This window comes from Taudactylus pleione, unplaced genomic scaffold (assembly GCF_031769625.1).
Source record: "Taudactylus pleione unplaced genomic scaffold, aTauple2 ptg000256l, whole genome shotgun sequence".
NCBI classification, from domain to species: domain Eukaryota; kingdom Metazoa; phylum Chordata; class Amphibia; order Anura; family Myobatrachidae; genus Taudactylus; species Taudactylus pleione.
In genome coordinates this window covers 1,290,376-1,316,205 of record NW_028284658.1, presented here as the reverse complement: position 1 = coordinate 1,316,205, position 25,830 = coordinate 1,290,376, and the positions used below count along the sequence as shown (strand labels likewise).

General features: G+C 42.5%; 1 protein-coding gene across 1 annotated transcript in view; it reads right to left on the bottom strand.

Annotated features, from left to right (window-relative positions):
- The window catches only part of LOC148514863 (BPI fold-containing family B member 2-like), a 52,371-nt gene extending 28,667 nt beyond the window's left edge, over positions 1-23,704 (bottom strand). Inside the window, exons 1-10 of the mRNA XM_088480768.1 lie at positions 23,586-23,704; positions 19,284-19,329; positions 15,402-15,462; positions 13,092-13,183; positions 11,870-12,055; positions 11,135-11,188; positions 8,715-8,888; positions 8,550-8,620; positions 7,878-7,923; positions 5,466-5,529 (exon numbers count right to left, since the gene is read on the bottom strand). Coding sequence (XP_088336894.1) covers positions 5,466-5,529; positions 7,878-7,923; positions 8,550-8,620; positions 8,715-8,888; positions 11,135-11,188; positions 11,870-12,055; positions 13,092-13,183; positions 15,402-15,462; positions 19,284-19,329; positions 23,586-23,704 — 913 coding nt within the window. The remainder of the gene's footprint in view (positions 1-5,465; positions 5,530-7,877; positions 7,924-8,549; positions 8,621-8,714; positions 8,889-11,134; positions 11,189-11,869; positions 12,056-13,091; positions 13,184-15,401; positions 15,463-19,283; positions 19,330-23,585) is intronic.
- Positions 23,705-25,830: the final 2,126 nt, after the last annotated feature.

Genomic DNA, 25,830 nt, shown 5'->3' with positions numbered 1-25,830 from the left:
GATGCCGAGGATCATAAACTGACAGCAGCATCCTGACAGTCAGAATCCTGACAGATTTCTCTATTATAACCCTAACCCAAACCCACCCCTCACGTAGCCCCCTGTCCAGCAGCCTAACCCTCCAAACCCACAGCCTAACCCTAACCCTCCCTCTAGTGCCTAGCCGCCCCCCCTAACCCTCCCACTAACCCTAATACTTACCACCACAATCTGTCGGTATTCTAACAATCGGGATGTTGCAGTCGGTATTGTTACCGTTGGCAAACTGACTGTCAGGATGCTGGCTACATTTCCCCACTGGGTGGGTGTATCACCTTCAGCAGCAGTATCTAACACACAACACCAGCTCATTCACAGTCAGGCAACTCACTGCATCACCGGATTCACTAAGAGGCATACCGGTGTCAATCTGTTGTAAAAACCAGGTATGCGATTGCAAATTGGCTTACCCCACTAAGACTCTTCTCAGGATTTCGTCAAATGGGTGTGGTAAGTATTACCGCCGGACGCATGGCCGGCGGTTCAAATCCCGACAGCGGCTGCCCGGCAAGGGTGAATATCCTGATCGTCCTAAGGTAGGTATTGCTAACCTAATTCCCTACCCTAACCCTCCCTTAGGGGTGCCTAACCCTAACCTCCCCCCAGGGGTGCCTAACCCTAACCCCCCCTTCCCCTAGCCCTAAGTCCCCCAGGAGCCCTAAACCTAACCTCCCCCCTGCAGCTGCCCGCACCCGGTGCGTGGCTTACCTTCGTTCGGTATGCCGGGCGTCGGTCTTCCGGCGTCTGGTTAATGACAGGCATCGAGTTTTTGATGCCTGTCATTAGTACCACTCAGGGATTACAGTGTCTGGAAGCCGGCGGTCGGGATTTAGACATTCGGCTTCCGGGCTACATCCCTGTCAAGTGCTTCTATATATTAACACCTCTACCGTTACTCAATCTGATACAGTAAGCATCAGTAGAATGGTGGAAGAATACTATAATGATAATGTACAAATTAGCATCTCACACAGTCCTTTTGAATACTTGGAGGAAAAAAAGGCAATTTAGAGCATATGATGTACTTAAGCTACCCACCCTCCAGTTTGTACTTGGAAAGAGTGTTTAGCACAGCCGGAAACCTTGTGAGCAATCAGCGTAAGAGGCTATTTCCATAAACAGTGGAGAAGCTTCAACTGAATTAACTACACATTCTATGAGGAAATCCCTTTGTCGCCAAAAACAAAAACTGTAATGGTGGATTCCAGTAGGCATGATGTAAAAAATATTGTGATGATGATATTAACAACAGTGGTGAGGGTGATGGTGAGGATAATGACATCTTGAACTTTGGGCATAATTAACTCTGTTAGCCTTAAGCCCATTGGTAGCTTGGTTTAACCAAACCACCAAAATGTTTTATTTTGTGGGGGCCCAAAGCAAGCACTTCAACAACAAAAGTGGCAGTCCCTGGGTACTATGGTGCCCAAATCCACAAGGTCTCTGAAAAATATTTGAAAAAATATTATGTGCAGCACAGTGTGCTGCAACAAAGGACATTTGTCCCCCTCAGCAGCTGACTCATGCTCCTCCAACATTTCCGGGCCTGGTTAACCAGCAAACCCCCCCACCCACCCTCACTTGGTGACCCTGGTGGCATGTCACAAATTACTCACTTGACTGATACTTCCCATAATAATCTCATTGGTAAAAAATAAAGAAACAGTCATGTCTTAACTACTGTATGATTAAGAGAAGAGATATTTACAACCAATACTTGATATGTGTAAAATAGATTTACAAAAGGGGTCACTCAAAACATTATCCAAATGCAGAATATTTGCTTCTTTAATTGGTGCAAATTAAACACATTTGTTTATTTGAATATGTCCAATGAATTGTATATTACACAGGAAATTGAAGGTTTCCGGATATAACTGCATATCCCTAGAGAAAAGAAATAACATTTTAAAAGGATTGAAATATATGTATTTCCTTGTTGTTGATAATGTATAATTCCCTTTATGTCAAATAAATGCATTTTAAAAGGTAGCTAATATATGAGCTTTATTAATATACTATATGTGCCTGCAGTGGCGTCCCTCCCTGCAGTGTCACCCGGCGCGTGGAAGGATGCTGTGTGCGTGGTGAAGCCGCGCGGTGCCAAAAAGGTGGCGTGGCCTCGTGGGCAGGGTCGTTCAGGTGTGTACCCAGCCTTAGTTGTGTTTGCTTGGTCATTCTGCACTGTAATTCCCAATCACTTTTCAAAGAATATATAGTCCATGAATAGAGCTGGGACAACAACATTCAATTCACAGAGTAGTGTGGTGTTGGAGAAGGAGTGGCAACTCTAAAAACCAAATTCAGCCTCAAAACATGATACATTTTTCATCCAATCGCAGAATGAGGAGATTATGCAAATATAAATTGTTTCTACTATCCACTTCATCTCCTGAGACATGTGTTCATAATGTAATCATAATGTGTCTGTGCTGAAAATCTACAGTATACAGTATATACTGTATATAGTACTAGGAGCCTGATTCAGAGTTGGGAAAAGAGTAAGATAGAGCAAGTAAATGTACCTGAACAAACCACGTTGCAATGCAAGGGGTGCAAATACATACATATTTTTGCATGTCGGGTAAATACTGGCTGTGTTTGCATGTAGCCCACAAATGCTGGACAGCTTTATTTTTACACTGTGATTTATTTAATATATTAGAGTTTGGACATTGCCCTCCCAAAATGTAAATCTCTGCACATTTTATATCTGCCCCACCTGCTGTGCACCATGGTTTTATCAAGATGCAAAGTTACTTGCTCTTTTTACTATATTCCCAACTCTGAATCAGGCCCTACTGTAGGTCAGTTAGATTAATACCACATTCATTAGAGACGTATATTTACTAAGTTGAGAGGTTTTTTAGAAATGCCCATAGCAACCAATCAGATTCTATTTAACATTTAACTAGCACCTTCTAGAAGATAATAGCTAGAATCTGATTGGTTGCTATGGGTAACATCTCCACTTCTAAAACCTCTAACTTTAGTAAATTTACCCCTTAGAATGTCAATATAACAAATACTGAAAAGTGAATAAAGTAATGTTTGGACAAGTTGATGTCACAATTTATTACTAACCTGTCTATACATTATGGTAGCAGAATAATTCAATAATGCCAATTTCTACACTTAAATAATAGAATATTAAGGTTTTCTTTGCTGTACATAAAATATTACCTGTTTAATTGCTTACCTCATATATATCAATGGTATCATCTATTATTTGTAGATGTAGAAGGTTAGGCAAAGTCCATCCGACACCTAGAGCACCTGTGAAACCAATGACAAAACAGCACAATATACCTGTGGATATTTGTAAGGAGATTGTAATGAACAGTCATTCATTTCAGTGTTTGTGTGTACAGGGTATTTCTGGTGGGGGTTCAAACTGGATGGCCACAGTGAGCGCTCACCATGGCTGCATTAAGGCTCGTGGGGGCCCTGGGGCAACTAAGTTGTGGAGGCCCCCACCAAGTCACAGGGAGGCTACTACCATTCCCCCCGCCGCTACATGGAGCCTACCCCTTCCCCCCTGATTTCTTACCTTCTGGCTCTGTGTTGTGAATGAAAAAGCTCAGTCAGCGCTGCTGCAGAACGCAGAGCGGCTCCTGAGGCCCCACATCAGTGTTCAGCATCATGGACATGACGTGTGACGTGATGCTGATGAAGGGACTCGGGAGCCGCTCTTCGCTCTATGCGACAGCGCTGACTGAGCAGCTCAGCCCCTATCTGGGAACAGGTGCCACTGGACATCTGTTCTCAACAAGGTCACACCGACCCTGTGTGGGCAGGGGCAAATATAGGCTTTTCTGGGTTGGGGGTCAGGGGCGTATCTATAATAGGGGCAGGGTGTGCCCCGCCCAGCACACCCTGCACCCATATAATTTAAAACTCACCTGTCCATGGTCCCGTGTCGGGTGTCAGCCTGCACAGAACACGGAAAAATGGCCACCGCGGCCATTTTTCTGGCGTTCTGCACATGCGCAGTAGACTCCAGGCTCACTCTAGTGCCCAGAGTCTGCTGCTTCTGCGGTGGCCGGCCAGCCACATCAGTTGGCTGCCGGCCGCCGGGGAGGCAGGAGGGGGCCCTGCACGGAGAATGCACACGGGCCCCCTCCTCTCTTACGTCGCCGGTTGGGGTGTTTTATTTATACATATATATAAATAAAAATAAATATATATATATAGATATATATATTTAGCAGCAGCGAAGTTTCGGTCAATATCTTAGACCTTTATTAAGCCATTCCGCCTAAGCATAAGGTGTTGACAATACAGCTTAGTCACAAAAGCAGCTACAGTATACTGTGAGTGCCTGCATGTTTTATTTTATATATATATATTATATATATATATATAATATATATATATATATATACACACACACACACACACACATATACAGTATACACACGCACGTAAACACATGCATACACACATATACATACACAGTATCCACACACTAACAAATACACTGTATACACACACAGGAAACTGCGTTCAAATAGACAGACACACCTGCGTTTCTCCGACCACTCCCCTGTCACCACCCCCAAATGCTCACAGCTTGTCACTCATTCTGCGATGGCTCTTTGTGGTCTGCGTGATCGCAGTGTGATCACAGTGATGCCTTTGCACACACGCACTGCGATGCATACACACGTGGAGTACGCAACAATCCACGGTCTGTGTACGCTTTAGCAGCTGCGATCCATGCTGAATCAGCCCATAGACCATAAATAAATATAGATGAAGCCAGGCAAGGAGGGGCAGAAAACAGACAAGATAGATGAGTATGTTATGTTTATTCACAGTGACTCCAAAGATAACGGATGCTCGTATAAAATAGAAGGCATATAAACCTCTAGTCAGGGACAGCATTGCCACCGCTCACATCACTATCCTCCATTGTGGAGCGGCGTCATGCATCCCAGCACTCCGGTGGGTCCAGCGTGGTCTCTTCAACTTATACCCACATGCAGCCTCCATCCACAGCCGCTGCCAGTGTGCAACAGCCTTGTCGCTTTCCCAGGGGCAGGCGCAAGCATTATTTGCAGCAGGGACATCCCCTCATACTGCATCAGCGACTGTCTGGCCGGCAGCTGCCTCTGGTCGGGAAGCCGCAAACGGCCCCATAAGCCCATGGGCCAGGAGCCTGTCATGGCGCCAGCTGTATCAGTGGGGGGCAGATACAGTGGTCATCTTCTGGGCTTCACAGTGATGATGTTACTTGGAATCTTTATTCCGTCTACAGCCTGCCTCACAAGGTCATGAAGGAGATTGGTCTGGGGCCTTCCTGAGACCCTGCCCACCCTTTTGTCTTTAGACTTCTAGGGTTGCCAGGGCTCATATTTTAGTCTACATGGTTATGTGGGTACCAGCATTTAATCTGCCCTGCCTTTAAAGGTTTTAATACTCACCTTTGTAATGGAAAGGCAGAGCCTCCTCTAGCAAAGGAACTATAACTTGCTGAAGTTTATTCATCTGTAAAGGAAAAAGAAACACTAAGGAAAGTTTAAAATATTGGCTTAATTTATGAGTCTGCCAATAAAAAATGAGCAGGGAATAGAAATTTTTACTTACAGTTGTCATACCATAAATTAATACATTAGGCACATATCCACTACTCAGCATTTTTTGTTTGTTTCCTCATTGAAATTAGATTTATGTGAAATTTTGCCACAATTTTCATTACATATATAAATGTACATAATGGTTGTTTGAATATAAAACCTGCTCTTTTGTGATGTCAAGCTCCTAGAGTACTTTCATGGTATCTAAACTTGTTTTAGGGGTAAATGCTTATCTGTGCAAGACAAGTTGGTGGCATCTACACGGGGGCAGGGGGCTACCGTTTGCACTATCCAATAGGAGAAATGGGACAGTTTTAGGAGTTTCTTACTGACAATGATTTTGCTGCACACGTGTAACAAAAAAGATTTTGTTTTGCGCAATGAGATAAAATGGCGAATAGAGTTAATTTGCTTCTTTATGGGAGGAAGCAAAGACTTTGTCTCCTCACAAAAGAATGAACTCATATTCTGGAAAACGGGCCTTGTCTTGTTCTTTTAAATAGATGTATCTAATACTTTAGAAGTTTCATTTTAGCAGGGAATCAAACTTTGGACAGTGTAATAAAAACCTACAAATGTTTCACAGATTTTATTTAAAACAAAATTAAATGTAAACTGATGAGTACTGTATTTTAAGAGGAAAATAGACTTTGAAGTCACATATCTGTTATTCCAGCAAATGCATTTTATGGTGGATCCAGAGACCTACAAATTTAGAAGCATAACTGTCCATCGGCTGTGCAGCACAGCCAATGCGATATGTCTGTGAACGACGACATTCACAGACATATCGTGGGTATACACTGGCCAAAGGGCAGCAGATATATTGGCCGATCAATTGATTGGCCAATATATCTGTCAGTGTGTACCCAGCTTAACATACAGTAAATGCACTAACTGAACAAATAGTTGCATTTAAACAAGAATTACAGATATCCAAATGTCACAAGCGTGGAATTTAGGAGCTGTGTTCCCGGACTGGGCCTTGGATCTGTATTACTTGGCGCAGACGCTCGCTGGAGGAGACTTGGCTTAATGAAGTTTCTCCGCATGAGAGGGTGCAGCGAACTGACAGGAGTTAGAGGAATGCGGCAGTAACGTGGTAGCTAGGAAGCTACGTGGAGCGGCTGGATAGCCATGGGTAGACGTGGGTAGCTGAGTGGCTACGTGGAGCGGCTGGATAGCCGTGGGTAGACGTTGGTAGCTGAGTGGCTACGTGGAGCGGCTGGATAGCCGTGGGTAGACGTTGGTAGCTGAGTGGCTACGTGGAGCGGCTGGATAGCCGTGGGTAGACGTTGGTAGCTGAGTGGCTATGTGGAGCGGCTGGATAGCCGTGGGTAGACGTTGGTAGCTGAGTGGCTACGTGGAGCGGCTGGATAGCCGTGGGTAGACGTTGGTAGCTGAGTGGCTACGTGGAGCAGCTGGATAGCCGTGGGTAGACGTTGGTAGCTGAGTAGGAGCGCAGTGGGAAGGCTTGCTTAGTTAAACTAAGAAACTAGTTGCACTGGCAACTTGTGTGAGCATAGGAGATCCTTTTGTAGTGGACACTGGGAGCTGACAGGCTGAGAGAGAAGGAGAAGGCTCCTCATTGGTGGTAGTGGGGTCACATGGGCAATCCAAGATGGCCGCGCCCATGGACCGGAGGTCAGCGCTTCCTGGAGGTAGTCAGCGGGGACCAGCGGTTAGCAGGAGCCGGCGTGGGAGCAGCACAGCAGCGGGACCCTCCAGAGGACAACAGCGGAGACTGCCTTGAGAGATGAGGAAGGAGCGTACAGCGCGGGAGCCGGAAGACAGCGCGGGTCAGCGCCCGAACAGGTAAGCGATGGGGTCTGATTCTGGGGTCTCCAGGCCGGCATGTGACACCAAAGTAGTGTGTCCCTGAAGGTGCCTACACACTAGACAATATTTTACACGATTCGCCCGATTTCAACGCATCTGAACAACAAATCATGTAAAATTTGTCGAATTGTACCCGCTGGACGTACATCGCATCTTCAGATCTTGACTACTACAGGCAAGATTTGCCAATCTCATACACAATTTTGTGCAATAGATAGATTTTGTGCATGATAGATCTTAAGTCAGATTGGACACTTTTTTAGCACTATATCGTGTCCTTGAGTGTCGTGGAGCTGCCAGGGAGAGTTCAAAGGGAAATAGCTCACGATATTGCATCATGAGCACATCGTCTAGTATGTAGGCACCTTGAGAGCGGGAGGGGGAGAGGGAGACTCAACTTTCGTATAAATTGAAACCTACTTTTACTGAGCCCACTGCTGATGTTTCCAGGGATAATGTCACGTTCCTGAAGAACAAAAATCACAGAATGTTACTTACGGCATGTGCAGTGAAGATTGTAAATTAACACATTGCACACTAACAATTTTCTGATTCTTATGATATACAGTATAATATACACCAGTTTAGTGGCTATTTAATTAGGTAAGTGTAGGTAAGTGCATCCATTATATATGTAAGTGTTCCCAGTAATACCCCAACCGCACAAAAGAGCAGAATTAATTTACTATTGTCCCAGCTCTATAAAAACCTAATTTTCAATGTATCTGTTTATTATTAAGCAGTGTGTTTCCCATTCATTTCACGTTACTGAAATGGATGGACCACTGAAAGGATTTGGAGAAGTTCTGTGCATACATAAAAGTTTTTTTTTTAAATCTTTCTCACCCATTTCATTGGCTTTGAGGCAAAAGCCAGTGAGTTTTCATTTTGTCAATTTACTAAGTTATTATTAGTATATGTCCTATGTATATATTTTCAATGACAGTAATTTTATTTTACAGTATACTTGAAAGACGATGCGAGTTTATGTGCCTATGATTGGTGGGTCTGTCAACATTAATATGTAAAACTCTTTATTTTTCTAGGTGACATGATGAGAGTTAGCGTTCTGTTCAAGGGCCAGTTACTCACCTACTGAGCAACACAGACTCTGTTTTGAGCTTATTTTCTTTAATTTTGATGTAAACGTTCATCTGAACATCCTGAGAAATGAAAATAAGAACATTGTCTGGACATAAAGCTGACAAATGTCTTGGTAGTGAGATATACATTTTATGGTTACAGTATTTCTCTTACAGTACGTAGGACCATCAAAGAGTCAGAAGGTCTGTCTTGTGGTAGGATCACCATAAGCTCCACTGAAGGCTGCAGATAAAGGACAATCTTCCCCTTGTGTAGAGTGACACGAGGGGTCCTGTTTACCCCAACTTTCATAATTATAGGATAATTCTCAGAGTATATTTTTGGAATCTGAAAGATCAAAATAGGTTGCATTGTTCCCATTGAAATTTAATCCAAATAGTTGTGTTATGTAGTTTAGTTACAGTAGGTTCACCTGTTCATCATGAATGGAGGTATCAATTGGCAAATCTTGGTATTTTGTCACACTGTTTTGTTTTTATCTCTTTTAAACATCTATAGTAAATAACTGTTGTTAAAATATACCGCAAACGCTATTTACCAGCTTTTATATATATATATATATATATATATATATATATATACTGTAGGGTTCAAGAACAAAATTGACGAAATACAGGGGAGAGTGGTGGCAAATAAATTTCAATAGAGGGTTTTATTATATTTAGGGTCTAGAGTAGGGTGCCAGAGTTGTAACCGTGAACATGGGGAACAGGGAAGGAGGGCTTCAGCATAGTTATCTCTTCCAAGGGGTTGAGCACTGCAGCAATAGGTTGCATGGCCCCTGTCTCCGTATGCTCCTCCTCACTGACAGCAGCATCAGCGGGACCTGCTACCTGACTGTCTACTTCCTGAACACTGTTGTGACTGCAACAGGGGGAACAACATGTAAGATAGGCTATAGTAGTTGCTGGAGGCGGGTTTAGAGTAGTAATAATAAGAATAAAAGAGTAAGGCGTTAATGCTTTAATGGGGTTAATTAGGGTTTTTTATGAGACTGGGGAAGTTAGGGGAAAATGTTCAATAATAGAATTATTTGATGATGTTGACACTAATAATAGAAATTATTAAAGTAATGTTTGTAAAAGGGAGGGGTTAATTATTGATGAGTGAAATATATTGTAAGGCAATCAAAATTCCTCTCTGTATTACATGGCGGACACTGATATTCTTTGCAATATATGATGCTCACTGATGCTCTCTATTATATGGTGGTCACTGTGAAGTTATCTGTATAGTATATGACAGTCACTGATGTTCTCTGTATTATATGGTGGTCACTCACTGTGAAGTTCTCTGTATAATGTATAATAATGCTCTGCATTATGGGATGGTCACTAATGTTCTCTGTATTATATGGCCATCACTGATGCTTTCTGCAGTATATGGCCATCACTGATGCTTTCTGCAGTTTATGGTAGTCACTCATTCTCTCTGCATTATATGGTGGTTACTGATGCTCTTTGTATTGTATGGTGGTCACGGTGATGTTTTCTGCACTATATGGCGGTCACTGTGACACTGTCTGCATTATATAGCAATCACTGTGATGTTCTTGGCATTATATGGAGGTCACTATATTGTACTGTAGTCACTGCGATGTTCTCTGCATTATATGTCGGTCATATAAGTAGAAGATGACTACTATCTCCTGGGAGGAGTGCATCGAGCTGAGTTTTTGCCCCGTCAACAGAAAGCCTAGTTTCACCCATGGGTGAACACTTACATGCAAAGCAGAGAGGCGTTAAGAGGGTGCTTCTATCATTGATCCATGCTGATTGCTGGGCTATACTAGGGATGGACATCGGGATAGATTGAGAATCTCGATATTTAGGGTCCGATTTGGGTACAATTACCATTCGATACAGGCAGTGTGCTATAGGCCTTATTTGTTTGCTATGGGCCGATATCTACGCAGTTGAGCAATAATCAACAAACGGCGTAAGCATCTAAGTCACACTGGGCATACATACAGATACATTACCGTAGTCACTCACAGCGACTATTTACTTGCAGTGTGATTGACAGGGGATTGTTTTCGGGTGGTAATGGGGACTGTGGCAAAAACACAGGTGTGTGACCATTTTAGGGACGTGTCACATCCGGTGTCTGAGATTCTGTACATAAGAAAAATGTCTATGGCATTCTGCACAACCATAGGGTTACTCAGACCTTATATCAGCCAGATCAATAATTTCCCTGTTTGCACTGCTTGCACAGAAGTTATCTATTTTCCCCCAACGATAGTCATACCATATTGATTCACAAGTAATGTTCCAAATGTTCCGTATGGAACCTCAGATTGTCTATCCCAGGGCCAAATGGGCAGAAGTTGGACAGCAGACAATGCGGCCATCAGTGTATTGGCCTTTCCCATTCCAGACAGTAACATGGTAGGGGTGTGTGTTTTGCAGTTTGCCTGCTCTTTTTACAAAAGTATACAGTATAAAATGTTTCAGAAAATGACATCACTGTATAAAGAATTCCTGGCAGCAAGCACAAAGCAATAGAGCACCCACATGTCATAGCCACTTCTCCATTAATAATGTTGTTTTTTTTCTTTTTTACTTGCTTACATCTGGGCTTATCAACTTCAGTGTGTCAGTTGTTAGAAGGTTGATTCCTTCAGCCTGCAGAAGAGGAAGACATCATTATTTACAAATAATGTTGTCATTTACAAACAGAGGCCCTCATTCAGAGCCACTCGCTAGCGGCAGTACGCTCGTTCCGAGCGATGTTCGCACATCTGCGCATGCGTACGGTTTTTAGTACGCATGCGCGAACCAGTCAGTGCAGCCGAAAATCGTTTGTATGCAATATAGCGAGTGCCTGCTATTTTGAGTGACAGAATGAGGCATATGTGGGAGGTAACAGGGGAAAGTGCTTGAAAACGGGGAGTGGAGATCCGAACGCAGGCGTGCTTAAAGGTCAAAATGGGCGTTTTAAGGGAGTGCATAATTAATATAGCAGCGTCATTGACCACGTCACTTGGTTTTTTTTAACTCAGAACTGCTCGCAAAATAGCGGTTGAAAAACCAACCACAAGAATAGCGAGCAGTTCATACGCTGTACGATGTACTCGATTAATCTAATAAATAGCGGACATGACGTATGGTGCGAGCGGCCAGGGGGCGTTTTTAACAAATAAACGAGCGTATGTTTTGCTCGCTCGTTCAGACTTAGAGGTGTGAACAGACTGCAATGTGCGAACGGATCATTTGAATAGCCACCCCTTGTTTTTGAACGAACGACCGCAAATAGCGAACGGCTCTGAATGAGGGCCAGAATTATTTTGCAGCAAAAGATGTTACCGTTTCCCCAGTAATATCCAAGTTGAAAGCACCCGCCCATTCCATGACAGAGAACACGGCATGGAATGTATCTTGATGAAGCAACAGGCTGTACATCGGACTAACTTTGCTGGTTTGCACAGGGAGAGCAAGACACTCTGTATGAACTGACATATCTAGACTGTTTCCTAGCAAATAATACTCCACCTGTCCAGAAAATAGAAATGTTGGAAAGATTATTATTGTTAATATTATTAGCATTATTATTCATATTTATTAAATGACATTTTATGCAAAGCTATACAACAGTGAAAATTATTCAGACATTGTATAATATTATTGTATATAATATATGGATGTGCAGGCCCTGCTGGGGAAAAAGCAAAGCGTAAGACAGACAGTGTTGTGCGTGCATGGGCTAGATGGTTTACATTATGGTGGTTGGAAAGAAGAAGCAGAAGCTGTGAAAGTGCCTTTCCTGTGAGCAGTCACACTGAGGGGCCTATTTATTTGTGGTCAATTCTTTAAAACAGCTGTACTTACTGCTTCCGTTCAGGATCCGTATGCAGACTCGTGTTCAGCACGTATCACCCACATGTGAATTGCATATCAAATGTTATTGGATGCATGTGAAATATATAGGGCCTGATTTTTAGTCGCACTCTAACTGCACGCAAAGACAATATGCACGCTGTTAGCCGATGTATTAAGTACTGCGCATGCATTATGTCGCACTGCGCTACATCCTGATGGTTACCGCAAGTAGACGCAGAATCAATTCAGATACAGAGATTGTGGCTATCAGTCGGCATTCCTGGGTAACAGGGTGGTGGCTATGCAGACTCGGACGTGTCATGGGCGTGAAGCTGACAGCCTCACACAGGAAGCCATGTTCAGACAAAAAAACTGCACCTGCAATAGAGCTGGTGCAAGGTTCGATGGTGCATCCGATGTTGTACTGATGGTGCCTCTAAAGCCATGCTGATATGGATTTGCACCGCTGCAAGTGAGCGCCTCATTATGAACAAAATCGTCTGTGGCGTTAGCATAGAGACGCAGACACAGCAAAAGACATAGCCGCGACCACGTCTGTGTCCGACTCAGAATCAGGCCCATCGTGTTAATGCGTTTTCACATGTGACTATTGCTTACTTTTTTTTATGGAAATGCAACATCAGTGAGTAAGGGCTCGAGCACAAATATTAGTCCCGAATGTTCCCCCAAAACAGCATTTATTACTTACATTAACCCCAAGTTCAATATGCTGGTCGGTTACTGTAGGAGAGCTGGATAGAAAATGTCTGATTTGGAGCTGGTTCCCTAACTGAATTAAGCCTTGGAAATGAAAGCACATAAAAAACGTATCAAGACAATAAGGAAACAGGAACAATATGAATTGCTGCTACTGTAAATATATCAAATTCCATTTGTAAAGAAAAGTCACTAGTAAAGTGTAGGTTTTATTTAATGCCATCACATTTTCGAGTAAAGTAGATATTGGGGGTGATTTAGATGTGGACGCAGTTGCAGTCTTTATGCTAATGCAGCGGCGGATGGGTGTACTATTGAGATTCCCACTGGCTGCGGCCAGAATTCGCCGATGTGCGTACACAGATGCACTTGCCATGGTAGGCGCAGAATATCCGAGTGACCATGGAGGCCGGTGTCAGTGCAACTGTCGCAGTGACTGACACCGACACGCCCGCGACTGTTTGCCACCACTCCAGTTACCATCCAGAAATGCCCCTCAAAAGTGCATGGATCCCCAACCATTTTCGATCTGCATCTCCTGGCGGTAAACATGTGCATTGCTCCTCGGTCGCATACGCATAGGTAGTGCCTGATACTTTACCTGCTTCTACCTCTGAATCACTCCCAAAGAGATAATGCAGATTTGGGTCCCTATTCACCAGGGCACACAGTGTAGATGCTACATGTAAGCTACCAATGTTTTAAGTCTGCATATGCAGCCAAGTCACATTGCATATGCATCGCAATGGTTTCTGTCGCAGGACAAATTTGGAGGCAGAGAGAGGCATTTTCAGTGGGCATTTCTGGGTGGTAACAGGGGGGTGGCTAGTCAGATGCAGGCATGTCATGGCCAGCGACTGCGGCTTTTGCTGTAGCTGCACTGGCACTGGCACCGGCGGCCATGTTCAGATGGACATTCTGCACCTTCCTAGGGCTTGTGCAATGTCCAATGGTGTGACATATGGTTCATCTTAGGGGTAAATTTACTAAGATGGGAGTTCTATTAAGAAGTGATGTTGCCCATAGCAACAAATCAGATTCCAGGTATTATCTTCTAGAAGGTGCTAGATAAATGGGAAGTAGAATCTGATTGGTTGCTATGGGCAACATCACTTCTTAAATAGAACTCCCATGTTAGTAAATTTACCCCTTGATGTGCACAGTGACGCCACAACTGGTGGAAATCTCTGTACAAATACCATCAGCTGCAGCATCTTGCTGCGTCAGAAGATGCAGTTGTGGCTGGAATAGCATCCACCTCTATATACTGCCCTTTATGACTCTTTTGTTTATTAGGGCTGCTGTTTGTTTGTTTGTTTGTTTGTCTGATTGCGATAAACTCCGGAACCACTGAACCGATTGTGATGTGGTTTTCACCATTGTGTAAGTAATTTTCCTAGTCAGTGGGCGGGGCTCCATAGGGTGGGGTCCCATGCACTGCTCTTGGCAAGTCTAAATTATTTTCAGCCCTATGCTCCAAAGAGGAGCTTTTACCGTGAGCAGTGAGTGGAGTCCAGAGCCTTCAGTAAAGAGGGCAGCTGCCACCTGAGGAGACCCATTCCAAAATCACTGGTGTACCTGCTCTTCAAGGAACCCATTATGTGCGGTAATTGGTGGAGCTCCCTGTCATCCGGGGAGGCTGCAGCACTGTCCTTAGTGACAAGAATACTGGAGGGCAGTCACTGAGGAGAACAAAGGGGACGGCTCAGTATAAGTCCCTAGAGGTGGTTCCTGTGCAAGAGGCATGGCTCAGTACAAGTCCCTAGAGGTGGTTCCTGTGCAAGAGGCATGGCTCAGTACAAGTCCCTAGAGGTGGTTCCTGTGCAAGAGGCATGGCTCAGTACAAGTCCCTAGAGGTGGTTCCTGTGCAAGAGGCATGGCTCAGTACAAGTCCCTAGAGGTGGTTCCTGTGCAAGAGGCATGGCTCAGTACAAGTCCCTAGAGGTGGTTCCTGTGCAAGAGGCATGGCTCAGTACAAGTCCCTAGAGGTGGTTCCTGTGCAAGAGGCATGGCTCAGTACAAGTCCCTAGAGGTGGTTCCTGTGCAAGAGGCATGGCTCAGTACAAGTGTCAGAAATCACTAGAATACAGCCCACTGAGGGAAAGAGCCAACTGCCTAGGGAGAGACAGATCGTCGACTTCCATCTGAGCGGAGGCGGGTACTGCAGCTAGTTGTGTGTACAGTTATTATTAAACGTTACAGTATATTTAACTGTGTCACAAGATCTATGGGTAGCAGTGGAAAGTCCTAATGTAAGTTCAAGGTTTGTAAAGAGAGCTGCCAATCAAGTATACAAACTTACCTGCAAATTCACCCAGCTGAACATTAATGCCCAGGAGGATGCTGGTAGAGATCAGACAGAGCTGCGGATGTAAAGATAATTGGTGAAAAATTAGGTTTAGTGATTTTACCTACATTTATAATCAATTTCCTTGGAAATAATCTTACATATAATTTTTGCATGTTGCAATAAAGGGCACATGGCAATGCCCTAACCTTCCTTGATTATTCCTATATATCCCTCCAGAGAAGTAATTGCTTAGTGGTTAAGTGCACTGGCTGAGGAATATGCTGCAGACCACACTGTCAGGTTATTTTTCTTTGACAATATACAGTAGGTCATTTACAAAATGAAATTTGGGCACATGCGCCACATACACTGAGGAAGAACTTGGATTCATGGGCCAAGATAATGTTCTAGTGAATTTGGTGTAAATGGCTATGAAAGGGTTAAAGCCACTTTGCCACTTTATACGTTCATCACTTCCCCACAAAGTGCAACATTAATATACAGTATGCAGTCCCTAAATCAGCACATACACTGCCATCAGAGTACCTATGCCCATACTACTTACTGTAACTCACACATCCTGCCCTGACTGTACAATCAGTCTCAATGGTATCGACTCATAGATTTCTAAAGGGCCTTAACTAGAGTGGTGTGACATGTGCCATGGCACAGGGCACCACAGAGCAGGGGGGAATTGATCGGGCCTGTCAATTTTCTGTTTATAATCACTTGTAATTTACTTTTCTTTTATCCCTGGCATCTCGTGGCCATTCCTATCTACTCCCTGGCCAACTCCCCTTCCATCTGGCCACCTACCCAAGCACTTCAGTCACATCCTATTTTATTTAACACACACATTTGAAAATACTGTCATACCCGGGACTCAAACCCATCATCTGTCACATGGCAGTTAGACACCTTACACATGGAGCAATCTGCCCCAAAAGTTCTGATGGCAACCCATGAGACCACACCTCTTTTTTGGACGCGTGTCTTTTGTCCCATTTTGAAAAATGGGGGGGCGCCAATGTTCTTGCTGGCCCAGGGCACCAAAACATTTTGTTACAGCTCTGGATTTTTCTGAACATTGTGGAGCTTATCACAAATATTTATTCATTAATAATGACTTGCTAGCCCTTATGTATGCAAGTTATTCAGATCTTTCACTTTTATTCTTTTCTAAATTGTCCAATATGTATACTGTTTGGAACTCTGCGCCTGATTCAGAGCCGCTCGTAAGCGGCCGCTCGTTCGCTCCGACCGATGTTCGCACAACTGCGCATGCGTACGGATTTTAATACGCATGCGCGAACCAGTCAGTGTGGCCGAAAATCGTGTGCTTGCTAAATAGCGAATGCCTGCTATTTTGAGTGACAGAATGAGGCGTTTGTGGGTGGTAACAGGGGAAGGTGCTTGAAAACGGGGAGTGGAGATCAGAACGCAGGCGTGCCTAAAGGTCAAAACGGACGTTTTAAGGGTGTGCATGATTACTAAAGCAGCATCATCGACCACGTCACTTGGTTGTTTTATAGTTAGAACTGCTCGCATGATTGTGGTAGGAAAAACCAACCACAAGAATAGCGAGCAGTTCATACGCCGTCCGATGTACTCGATTGATCTAATAAATAGCGGACATGACGTATGATGCGAGCGGCCAGGAGGTTTTTTTTTCAAAATTACATTCGCATGTTTTGTTCGCTCGTTCAGACATAGAGGCGTGAACAGGCCGCAAAGAGCGAACGGTTAATTTAAATAGCCAGACCCTTTTTCTGGACGAGCGAGCGCAAATAGCGTCTGGCTCTGAATCAGGCCCTCTGGTTCTACTCTTGATCAGCTATTATCCAATTGGTTAAATGCTAATCTGGGTTTATTTTCTTGCTTCTCCAAAGCAAAGAAAGAAGTGGGAAGTAGTAGTAGGAAAATTCTTTGGCTTAATCCAGGGGTGGGGAACCTTTTTTCTGCTGAGGGCCATTTTGATATATATAACATTATTTGCGTGCCCGGTGCAGGCCACGCCTCCTTAGTGTGATGTCACACAGGGCGGGGCCACAATCGCTAGTGATTACAGCAATGCCTAAGGCATTCTGAAGATGCTCTGGGGAGCTGTAAGGGCAGAGGTGTGACCATCTGAAGCTTCCTAAGGAGGCTCCAGGCAGCACTGCTGCATAGATTCTGGCTGCAGGGTGCCATTCGAAGCACCCTGTAAGCCAGATGAGGCTAGCAGAAAAAAGCTCAGAGGGCCAGACAAAATGATTCCGGGGGCCTTATACGGCCCCCAGGCCTGAGGTTTCCAGTCCCTGGCTTAATCAAAGTCTACAGATAAATCATAATATAAAATATGTTTGTGTGTGTTGTCCTGATGCTTAAGATAGGTTGAAGTTTTTGCTTCTGTGCTTATTTACTTGACCAAAGTAGGAAAGTTTTGTTGTTTTGTTTTCTTAATTTTTTCTAGATTTAATAAAGGAGTGTAATGACCCTGGAGGATGTAGTTATGAGAGGTCTCAATCCCGACATCGAAACCCAGCAAGGGATTTAAGATAGGCATCAAAACACTGACGCCTATCTTAATCCCGACGCCGGAACGCCGAGGACGCCAGCCCAAACGAATGTAAGTCCGGGGCTCCCTTAGCGTTAGCTGCGGGGGGGAGGGTTAGGATTAGGGAGTCTAGTAGGGTTAGGGTTAGGCTTGGGGGGGGATATTAGGGTTAGGCACCCCTAGGGGGGAAGATTAGGGTTAGGCACCCCCAAGGAGAGATTAGGGTTAGGCACCCCCCCTGGGAGGGTTAGATTTAGGTAGAGTCAAATGGGGTTTATGGTTAGGCACTCCTGGGGGGGAGATTAGGGTTAGGCACTAGGGGGGGAGGTTAGGGTTAGGCACCCCCCGGGGAGGGTTAGTGTTAGGCACCCCTGGGGGGAGGTTAGGGTTAGGCACTAGGGGGGGAGGTTAGGGTTAGGCACCACTAAGGGAAGGTTAGGGGGGGCAGGGGAGGGTTAGGGGGGGGCAGGGGAGGGTTATGGTGCTTGCCTGTCCCAGTCAAGTCTGCATCCTGTCGGGCATCCGCTGTCGGGATTTGAACCTGTGGCTAAACAGCCGCTGGTATTTCAATCCCATTCTGACCCTGGAATTGCCACATTATTACTATATGATTTGGTACTTTTTATCAGCACTAAAGAATGTGGGTATGTGTAGAAACTCAGGTTGTATTTTACATTGTTCAAAAATAATTCCACAGCATTCTGTATTTTTTTATTTCTGTTCCCTAAAACTGTAATTGTTTCCTTCTTTACTGCGACATAGAATCTGGGGATGTAGCAGTAAATAAGTAAAAGAGCAAATGCCGCTCTCACAAGCTTATGTAACTTTGTTTACTATAGTTCATTATTTGCACATTACAGGTTGAGTCTCCCATATCCAAAATGCTTAGGACCAGGGGTACTTTGGATATCAGAATATTCTGTATTTGGAATATTTGCATACCATAATGAGATATCTTGGGAATGGGATACAAATCTAAACACAGAATGCATTTATGTTTTATTTGTACCTTATATACACAGCCTGAAGGTAATTTTATACAATATTTTCAATAATTTTATGGCTCAAACAAAGTTTGTGTATAAACATGAAATTCATTTATGTTTCATATACACCTTATACACACAGCCTTGGAGGTCATTTTATACAATATTTTTAATAATTATGTGCCTTAAACAAAGTTTGTGTACATTGAACCATCAAAAAGCAAAGGTTTCACTATCTCAGTCATGCTAAAAATATTCCGTATCTCGGAATATTCCGTATTTCAGAATATTTGGATATGGGAGGCTCAACCTGTACTACTATGCAACATATCCAATCATACAGGTCACATACAGTACAGATACCTTACTTACCTTATGATTCAGGGCGATTGTTATTACATTTCTCATCAATTCCAGGCTAAATATCAGAAATAAATATTAAGATAGATGTTAGATGCTTCTTCATTATTGTATCTACATAAAATATGTCATAGCTATTTCTTACACCAAGTTACGTTTTAAAGTGCTTCACCGGTGGAAGAAGGGCCTGATTCAGAGATATAAACAAATGCCAACGCAGCTGCAGTGCGAAAATATGCAAGTGTTGCACATGCTGAGGAATGTTTTGGGACGCCCAACCATACACGCACAAAGGGGGGGTTTCTGAGTACCCACTGTATAGGAGGCACTACTGGGGGCACTGTATAAGGGACACTACTGGGGGTACTGTATAAGGGGCACTACTGGGGGCAATGCATAGGGGGACCACTACTGGGGGCACTTTATAAGGGGCACTACTGGAGGAAAGGGGGTCATTAATAAATAATGCTGACTGTATCTATTTGCCTGCTGCATTCATGTTTTTTAGTGATAGAGGTGTGTGCGTGTCTGTCTGTGTGTGTCTGTGTCAGTGAGTGTACCCGTCATAGGCTGAGTGGTATATTTTACTGTAGTGGTTCTAAATCCTGTGTGAGATCTATCTCTATATCTATCTATCTATCTATCTATCTATCCGTTTTATATATATATATTTAATTTGTGGCTAGATGTTTTTTCATTGGTTCGGTAACAAAGTATTTGGAAACCCCCTTTTCAAAATCCTGCGTTTGCTACTGCGCCCACCTGCATCTGTGCAAATCCAAGTATTTGCATACAATGACACAGCATTGGTCTGAAATCATTAAATTACACAGGTCTGCGATGAAAAAGCTTTTTTAACAAATTTATGTGATACTTATAGAGTTTTGGCTTCTGAACAAGAAAATGACTCCCGATTTTGCATATCACATCACATTTTTCTGCAAAACGTGTATGTATGAATGTCATTTTTTTCGTATTCTTTGAAATAAAAAATGTATTCTGCCTACATTTATTATAAAACATTGTCTTAAATGAATTCAGTCGGTAGTATAGAACGTTGCAATTCAGTTCTTGTCATAAAACTTCCCCTGCCCAGTGCCAGATTAAGGTCCACATGGTCCTGGAGCTGAAATGTACAAAGTGCCTAAACCCCATACTGTCTAAAGGAACATTGCACACACACAACAACTACAACTACAAGGTGAGCTGGCGAAGGTGGAACCAAATACAAGAGAAGCAACACAGTTTTGCCCTGTGCCGGCTCATTTGAACACCTGCTTACCACCACATACATACACACAGTACACACTACACACACACAGTACATATACAGTACATACCACTCATACAGTACAAGTGATTTCAAAATTTTTAGGCAATGTCAGGGATCCAAACAACAAAGAAATTGTCAGGGAAATGCGTAATAGTTAGAGAAACCTTGGCTGCAATATGAGTATAAAGGTACATTTTTTGAATTCCCATATTGAGCATTTCCCGAATAATCTCGGAGACTACAGTGAAGAACAGGGTGAACGGTTCCTCCAAGACATTAAAGATGTAGAAGAAGATACCAGGGTCGTTGGGACGTCAGCATGATGGCTGACTACTGCTGGATGATACACAGAGATAACACAGAAAAAGCTTATAAGCGAAAAGCGACCAAACGAAGTTTGAAGACAAAAAAAACTAAATATTAACGATTTTTTCAATAATTATGGTTTTGTTTCTATTATTGTTTGATTTTATTGTTATTTTATTATGTAATTAAGACAAAAACACAGTGATACCAACTACACTTCTTTATATTTCACAATAAATATGTCAAAAACAATTAAACTTCTTGTTTTTTCTTAAAAATGTATGTAACCCCCTTATAGGTAAATGTGATGTGGTATTTATTTTGAATATACTATTTCTTAATGTACACAGGAGTATAATTAAGTATATAAAAGTATTATTAAAAAAGCTTTCAATACCTTAAATTTCGCAGACCTGTGTTATTGCAGTTCTGAGGAACTCTATGGCTACTCAGAATGGATGCGGGAACTGAGAGTCTGAAGCCACTGTCACTGCATACGGGATCGCAGACACAGGCTGTGACACACCCGAAAACGGTCATTAAACCTGCGTTCTTTGCTGCCACTCCCCATTACCTCCCCCAAATTTACAGATTAGCATTTTATTTACTACCTTTTTGTAAGTGCAATTTACTTCCTTTGTTTTTATTCATAAATACTACACTATGATTGTGTGCATGGGCATAGCTACAGTATAGTGGGTGAAGAGGGTGCCATTGCTATGAGGCTGAGAGGTTTAGGGGGCCCCAGACACAGGACATTGTAGTTGTCTACCAAGTTTACAGATTTGCCTGCTAAGCAATTGGGTGTGACTGGTTGCCAGGCCTAAATGAGGTGACATTCCATTTTTAGTGAATGATATGTGTAGTGGATGTTATAATGGTACAGGTGACCTGTAAGATGGCATAATCTGAACTGGGCACTGTATTGTGGTAAAAAATTAACTGGAGGGCACTGTCATGTTACATAACATGAACTGGGGCACTGTAATGTGGCTTAAAATGAACTGAAGGCACTATAGTATGACATAATGTGAACAGGGGCACTGTAATGTGGTATAATATATACTAAGGACACTGTGATGTGGTATAATATGAACTGGGGGCACTGTAATATGATATTAGAGAAAGTGGGGACACTGAAATGTTGCATTGTATGAACTGTGGGCACTACATTGTGGCATAATAAAAATGGGACACTACAATGTGGCATAAACTTAACTGAGGTCATTATTTACAATGTCGCATAATATGAACTGGAGACACTACAATGTGGCATTATGAACAGAGGACACTTCAATGTGGCATGTACTAGGGACAATGTATGGCATTATGTGAATTGGGAGCACTGTGTGTATTGTGTACTGGCAGCACCGCAATATGGCATATTTTGAACTACGGCACTACTATGGGGCATAAAATAAACTAGCACTATTATGGGACGTATAATTAACTAGGGTACTACTATGAGGCATAACATTAACTAGGATACTACTATGGGGCATACAATTATCTAGGGTATTACTATGGGGCATAAAATGAACGACTACTAGAAAGGTGTCTCTTAGACACATTAGGGTGGGTGCTCTTTCAAAATGTTGCTATGGCAGGGAAATAACTATAATGGGTGCAGGGTGTCTAGGTGGGGCCCGCACCGCACACCCTGCACCCATATTATGTAAAACTTACCTCTCCGAGGTCCCGCGTCGGGTCTCCAAGCGCTGCTCAAATGCCGGCCATTTTTCTGGCATTTTGTGCATGCGCTGTGAGAAAATCGCCAGGAAAATGGCACCACGCCATTTCCCTGGGGATCTGCGCATGCGCAATAGACTCTGGGCACACTCTAGTGCCCAGAGTCTATTGATTCTGTGGTGGCTGGCCAGCCATGACAGTCGGCTGCCCGCCGCCGGAGTGAGAGAGGGGGCCTGTGACGGGGGATGCACATGGGTCCCCTCCTCTCTAAATACGCCCCTGTGCTACGGGGACCACAAAGATTTGGCACCGCCCCTGATTGTGTGTTCTAATTATTTGTTTGTGTCTAAAATTCACACAAGATACCGGAGGAGGTGGATAAAGACATGAAAATTGATAAGCTCCTACTGTATAAAGAAACTTTCTGGTGCAAGGCTTTTTGAATATTTATTTGTGCTATTAATGTATGTGATCTGAGTTTAATCCTAAAGATCATACTTTATATTTTCTTTTATTTTCGGATATCATTACATTGTCGCTGTTGAGTTACAGATCACCAGATCAGAAGGATTGCTGCATGACTTATATATTGACTCCCCATAGATTCCACAGTCCAATTCACATTGCTTGCCCTCCCCTACCCTAAAATATTAGAATTCCACAGGTGTGGCACAAATTCAAGAAATGGACCTTCCTCTCTCACCAGAAGCACCGGCCGCAAGTCCTAATCACATTTCCAGTGTATTTTTAAACTTAAATTTACAGTAACTGATGTGGTATAATCTATTCATGTTCTGTTGTGTACTGTATGACTTCAACACCAGTGTATATATAATTTTTTTATGTTATTCGTAAAGTATAACTTTTATGTCATGTGCACAGAAGGAATAATTATGTTGTGAGTTGGGTAATGGGGCCGACCCTGTTTCTTTCGGAAATTTAGCTACACCCCTGCAATGCCCTGTAGGTATTCATGAGGTTATTTGGAAATTACTGCTGAATCATATTTATTACTGACAGAACATGAATAATGTGTGTCGACTCACCCTGCAGTCTCCTGAAAGACCTGAAAATCTTGTATTTTTGTGTCACAAGTGTTGATGCTCAGTTTTGGATTCCCAGAAAAATCCTGCACAATCTGTACCACTGAATTCACATCTGCCATCATTCTTAGGTTGGTTACTTTGTGGCCTCTAAAAAACATGTTAGACAGATAGAAGGAAATAATTGAACGATTTGTTAAAGTGGATTTGTCATCCGAACATAAAAGGATGTTATACCAGACATGATGGACAGGAGACAATGACACATAGGAGTACCACTGTTTAATTTAGCAATAAGATGTCTATAAATCATTTGTGGAAAGTAAGTCTGAATATTACTGGGCATTTCACGGCAATGAGAGGTAGAGGTATGGTGTCTATTGTCCAGAAAACTATTATAGAGGAAGTTGAGGAGAAAAAAATTAAATGTCATACACAAAGACAGGATAATTTTTGGGACAGTGAGGTCATAGAAAGGTAACAATTTTAAATGTAATTTAGTATACCTTAGGCCTGGTGTTCAAAACTATTGCGCAAAGAATAAACATTTACAGAAATCTATAAGTCCTATTTATTTTGGACAATAGATCCCATTTGTATAAAGTTAAATAGCAGATCATAAGAAATACTTACACTTTGTAAGTAAGAAGCAAATCCATATTTATGATTGCTTTTATTCCCAAATTGGGTATAAGTTGTGCAGAAACATCAATAACATCAACAGATTGTATGTGAACCCTGCAAAAACAAATAAAACGCTCCAAAATTATTTTTATATACATGTGACAAAAGTTTTGATTCAGAATGTACATTGCATTTTTTATTTCTTTATACTAACATACATATATACAGTGGTGCAAGTAAGGTGTTACGGGCCAGCTGGTACGGTGTACTGTACATTAAGAAATTAGTAGCCGGTACATCGTACCCTTTTCCGTGCCATTAGTCTCACCGCCATGTGACTTACACCGCTCAGCGGCAAGAGGGACACTGGACTGTGAGCAACCGAGGGAAAACCAGCAGTTCTCGAAGTGCTGGGCATGCCCCCAGAGTGACAAAAAAATGGACGTGTGTCATGTGGCCACTCCCATTTTACATAAGTCTGCTGAAGGTGTACAAACAGAGTACCACAAACAGTGAAACTACTTGCACTGCATACATACATACAGGGCCATAACTAGGGTAGTGCGACCTGTGCCATGGCACAGGGCACCGCAGGGCAGGGGTCACTGTTTGTGCCTGTCAATTTTCTGCTTATTATCATTCTCACTTGTAGCGTCCTCTTTTATCCCCAGCATCTACTGGCCTCTCCTCTCTCTTCCCTGGCTCTTCCCCATGAGGCCATGGCCCTTTTTCAGGTGCACTATTTTATGTCCCTATTTAAAAAATGGGGGAGGGGGCGCCAATGCTTTCTCTGGCACAGGGCACCAAAAAGTCTAGTTACGGCTCTGCATACATAAATACATACACACATACATACATGCATACTGAACACATATTCTATATACAAAACATGGTTATACCATTCCAGGGAAGGACACAATAACGGGTATATTGATTAAGCTGTTATTTTAAAAACTGTGATTTTAGGTTGGAATGTATTGAATTTTAGAAAACTAAAACAAAAGTTGCTCATGTAAAGTTACAAATTGATAGAAGATTATACAGTAGTGTCTTGCACACTTTTGATAAATGTGCAAAATCTTATTTTATTCATATCTGAATTTATTTCACTTATTTCTTCCTGTTTTTCAAACCTGTTCTAAGAATTAAAAATTAGACCAAATACATATTCATGAGTGCGACCACAAAAAAATCACTGTGTGTTATTATAACATCATTATCTTTAACAATAGAGTTTTTATTATCAAATTTAGAAATTCATAACATCCAACATTCTACACACTAAAAAAAAAAGAGTACTGCTAGAAGTCTATTACCCCTGCTAGAAGTCTATTACCCCTCTCAGAGGAGGTTTTGTGTGCTCTTCTGAGAAGTAATGGATATTTACATATATAAAGCTGTCCTATTGTCTATGATTTATACAAATATCTTTGAAATTCCTAAGATATTGGAATCTTTTATGATTGGGTCTTATGGTTATCAGAACATAATGTTTTTCAATTTGGAGCATCTAACATATACCAAACAACATTTTTAAATTAAAGGAAAAAAGGTGAAGAGAATGCTGATATATGATAAAAACTATACTCAATAACAATCATATCAAAATACAATTAGCCCAATA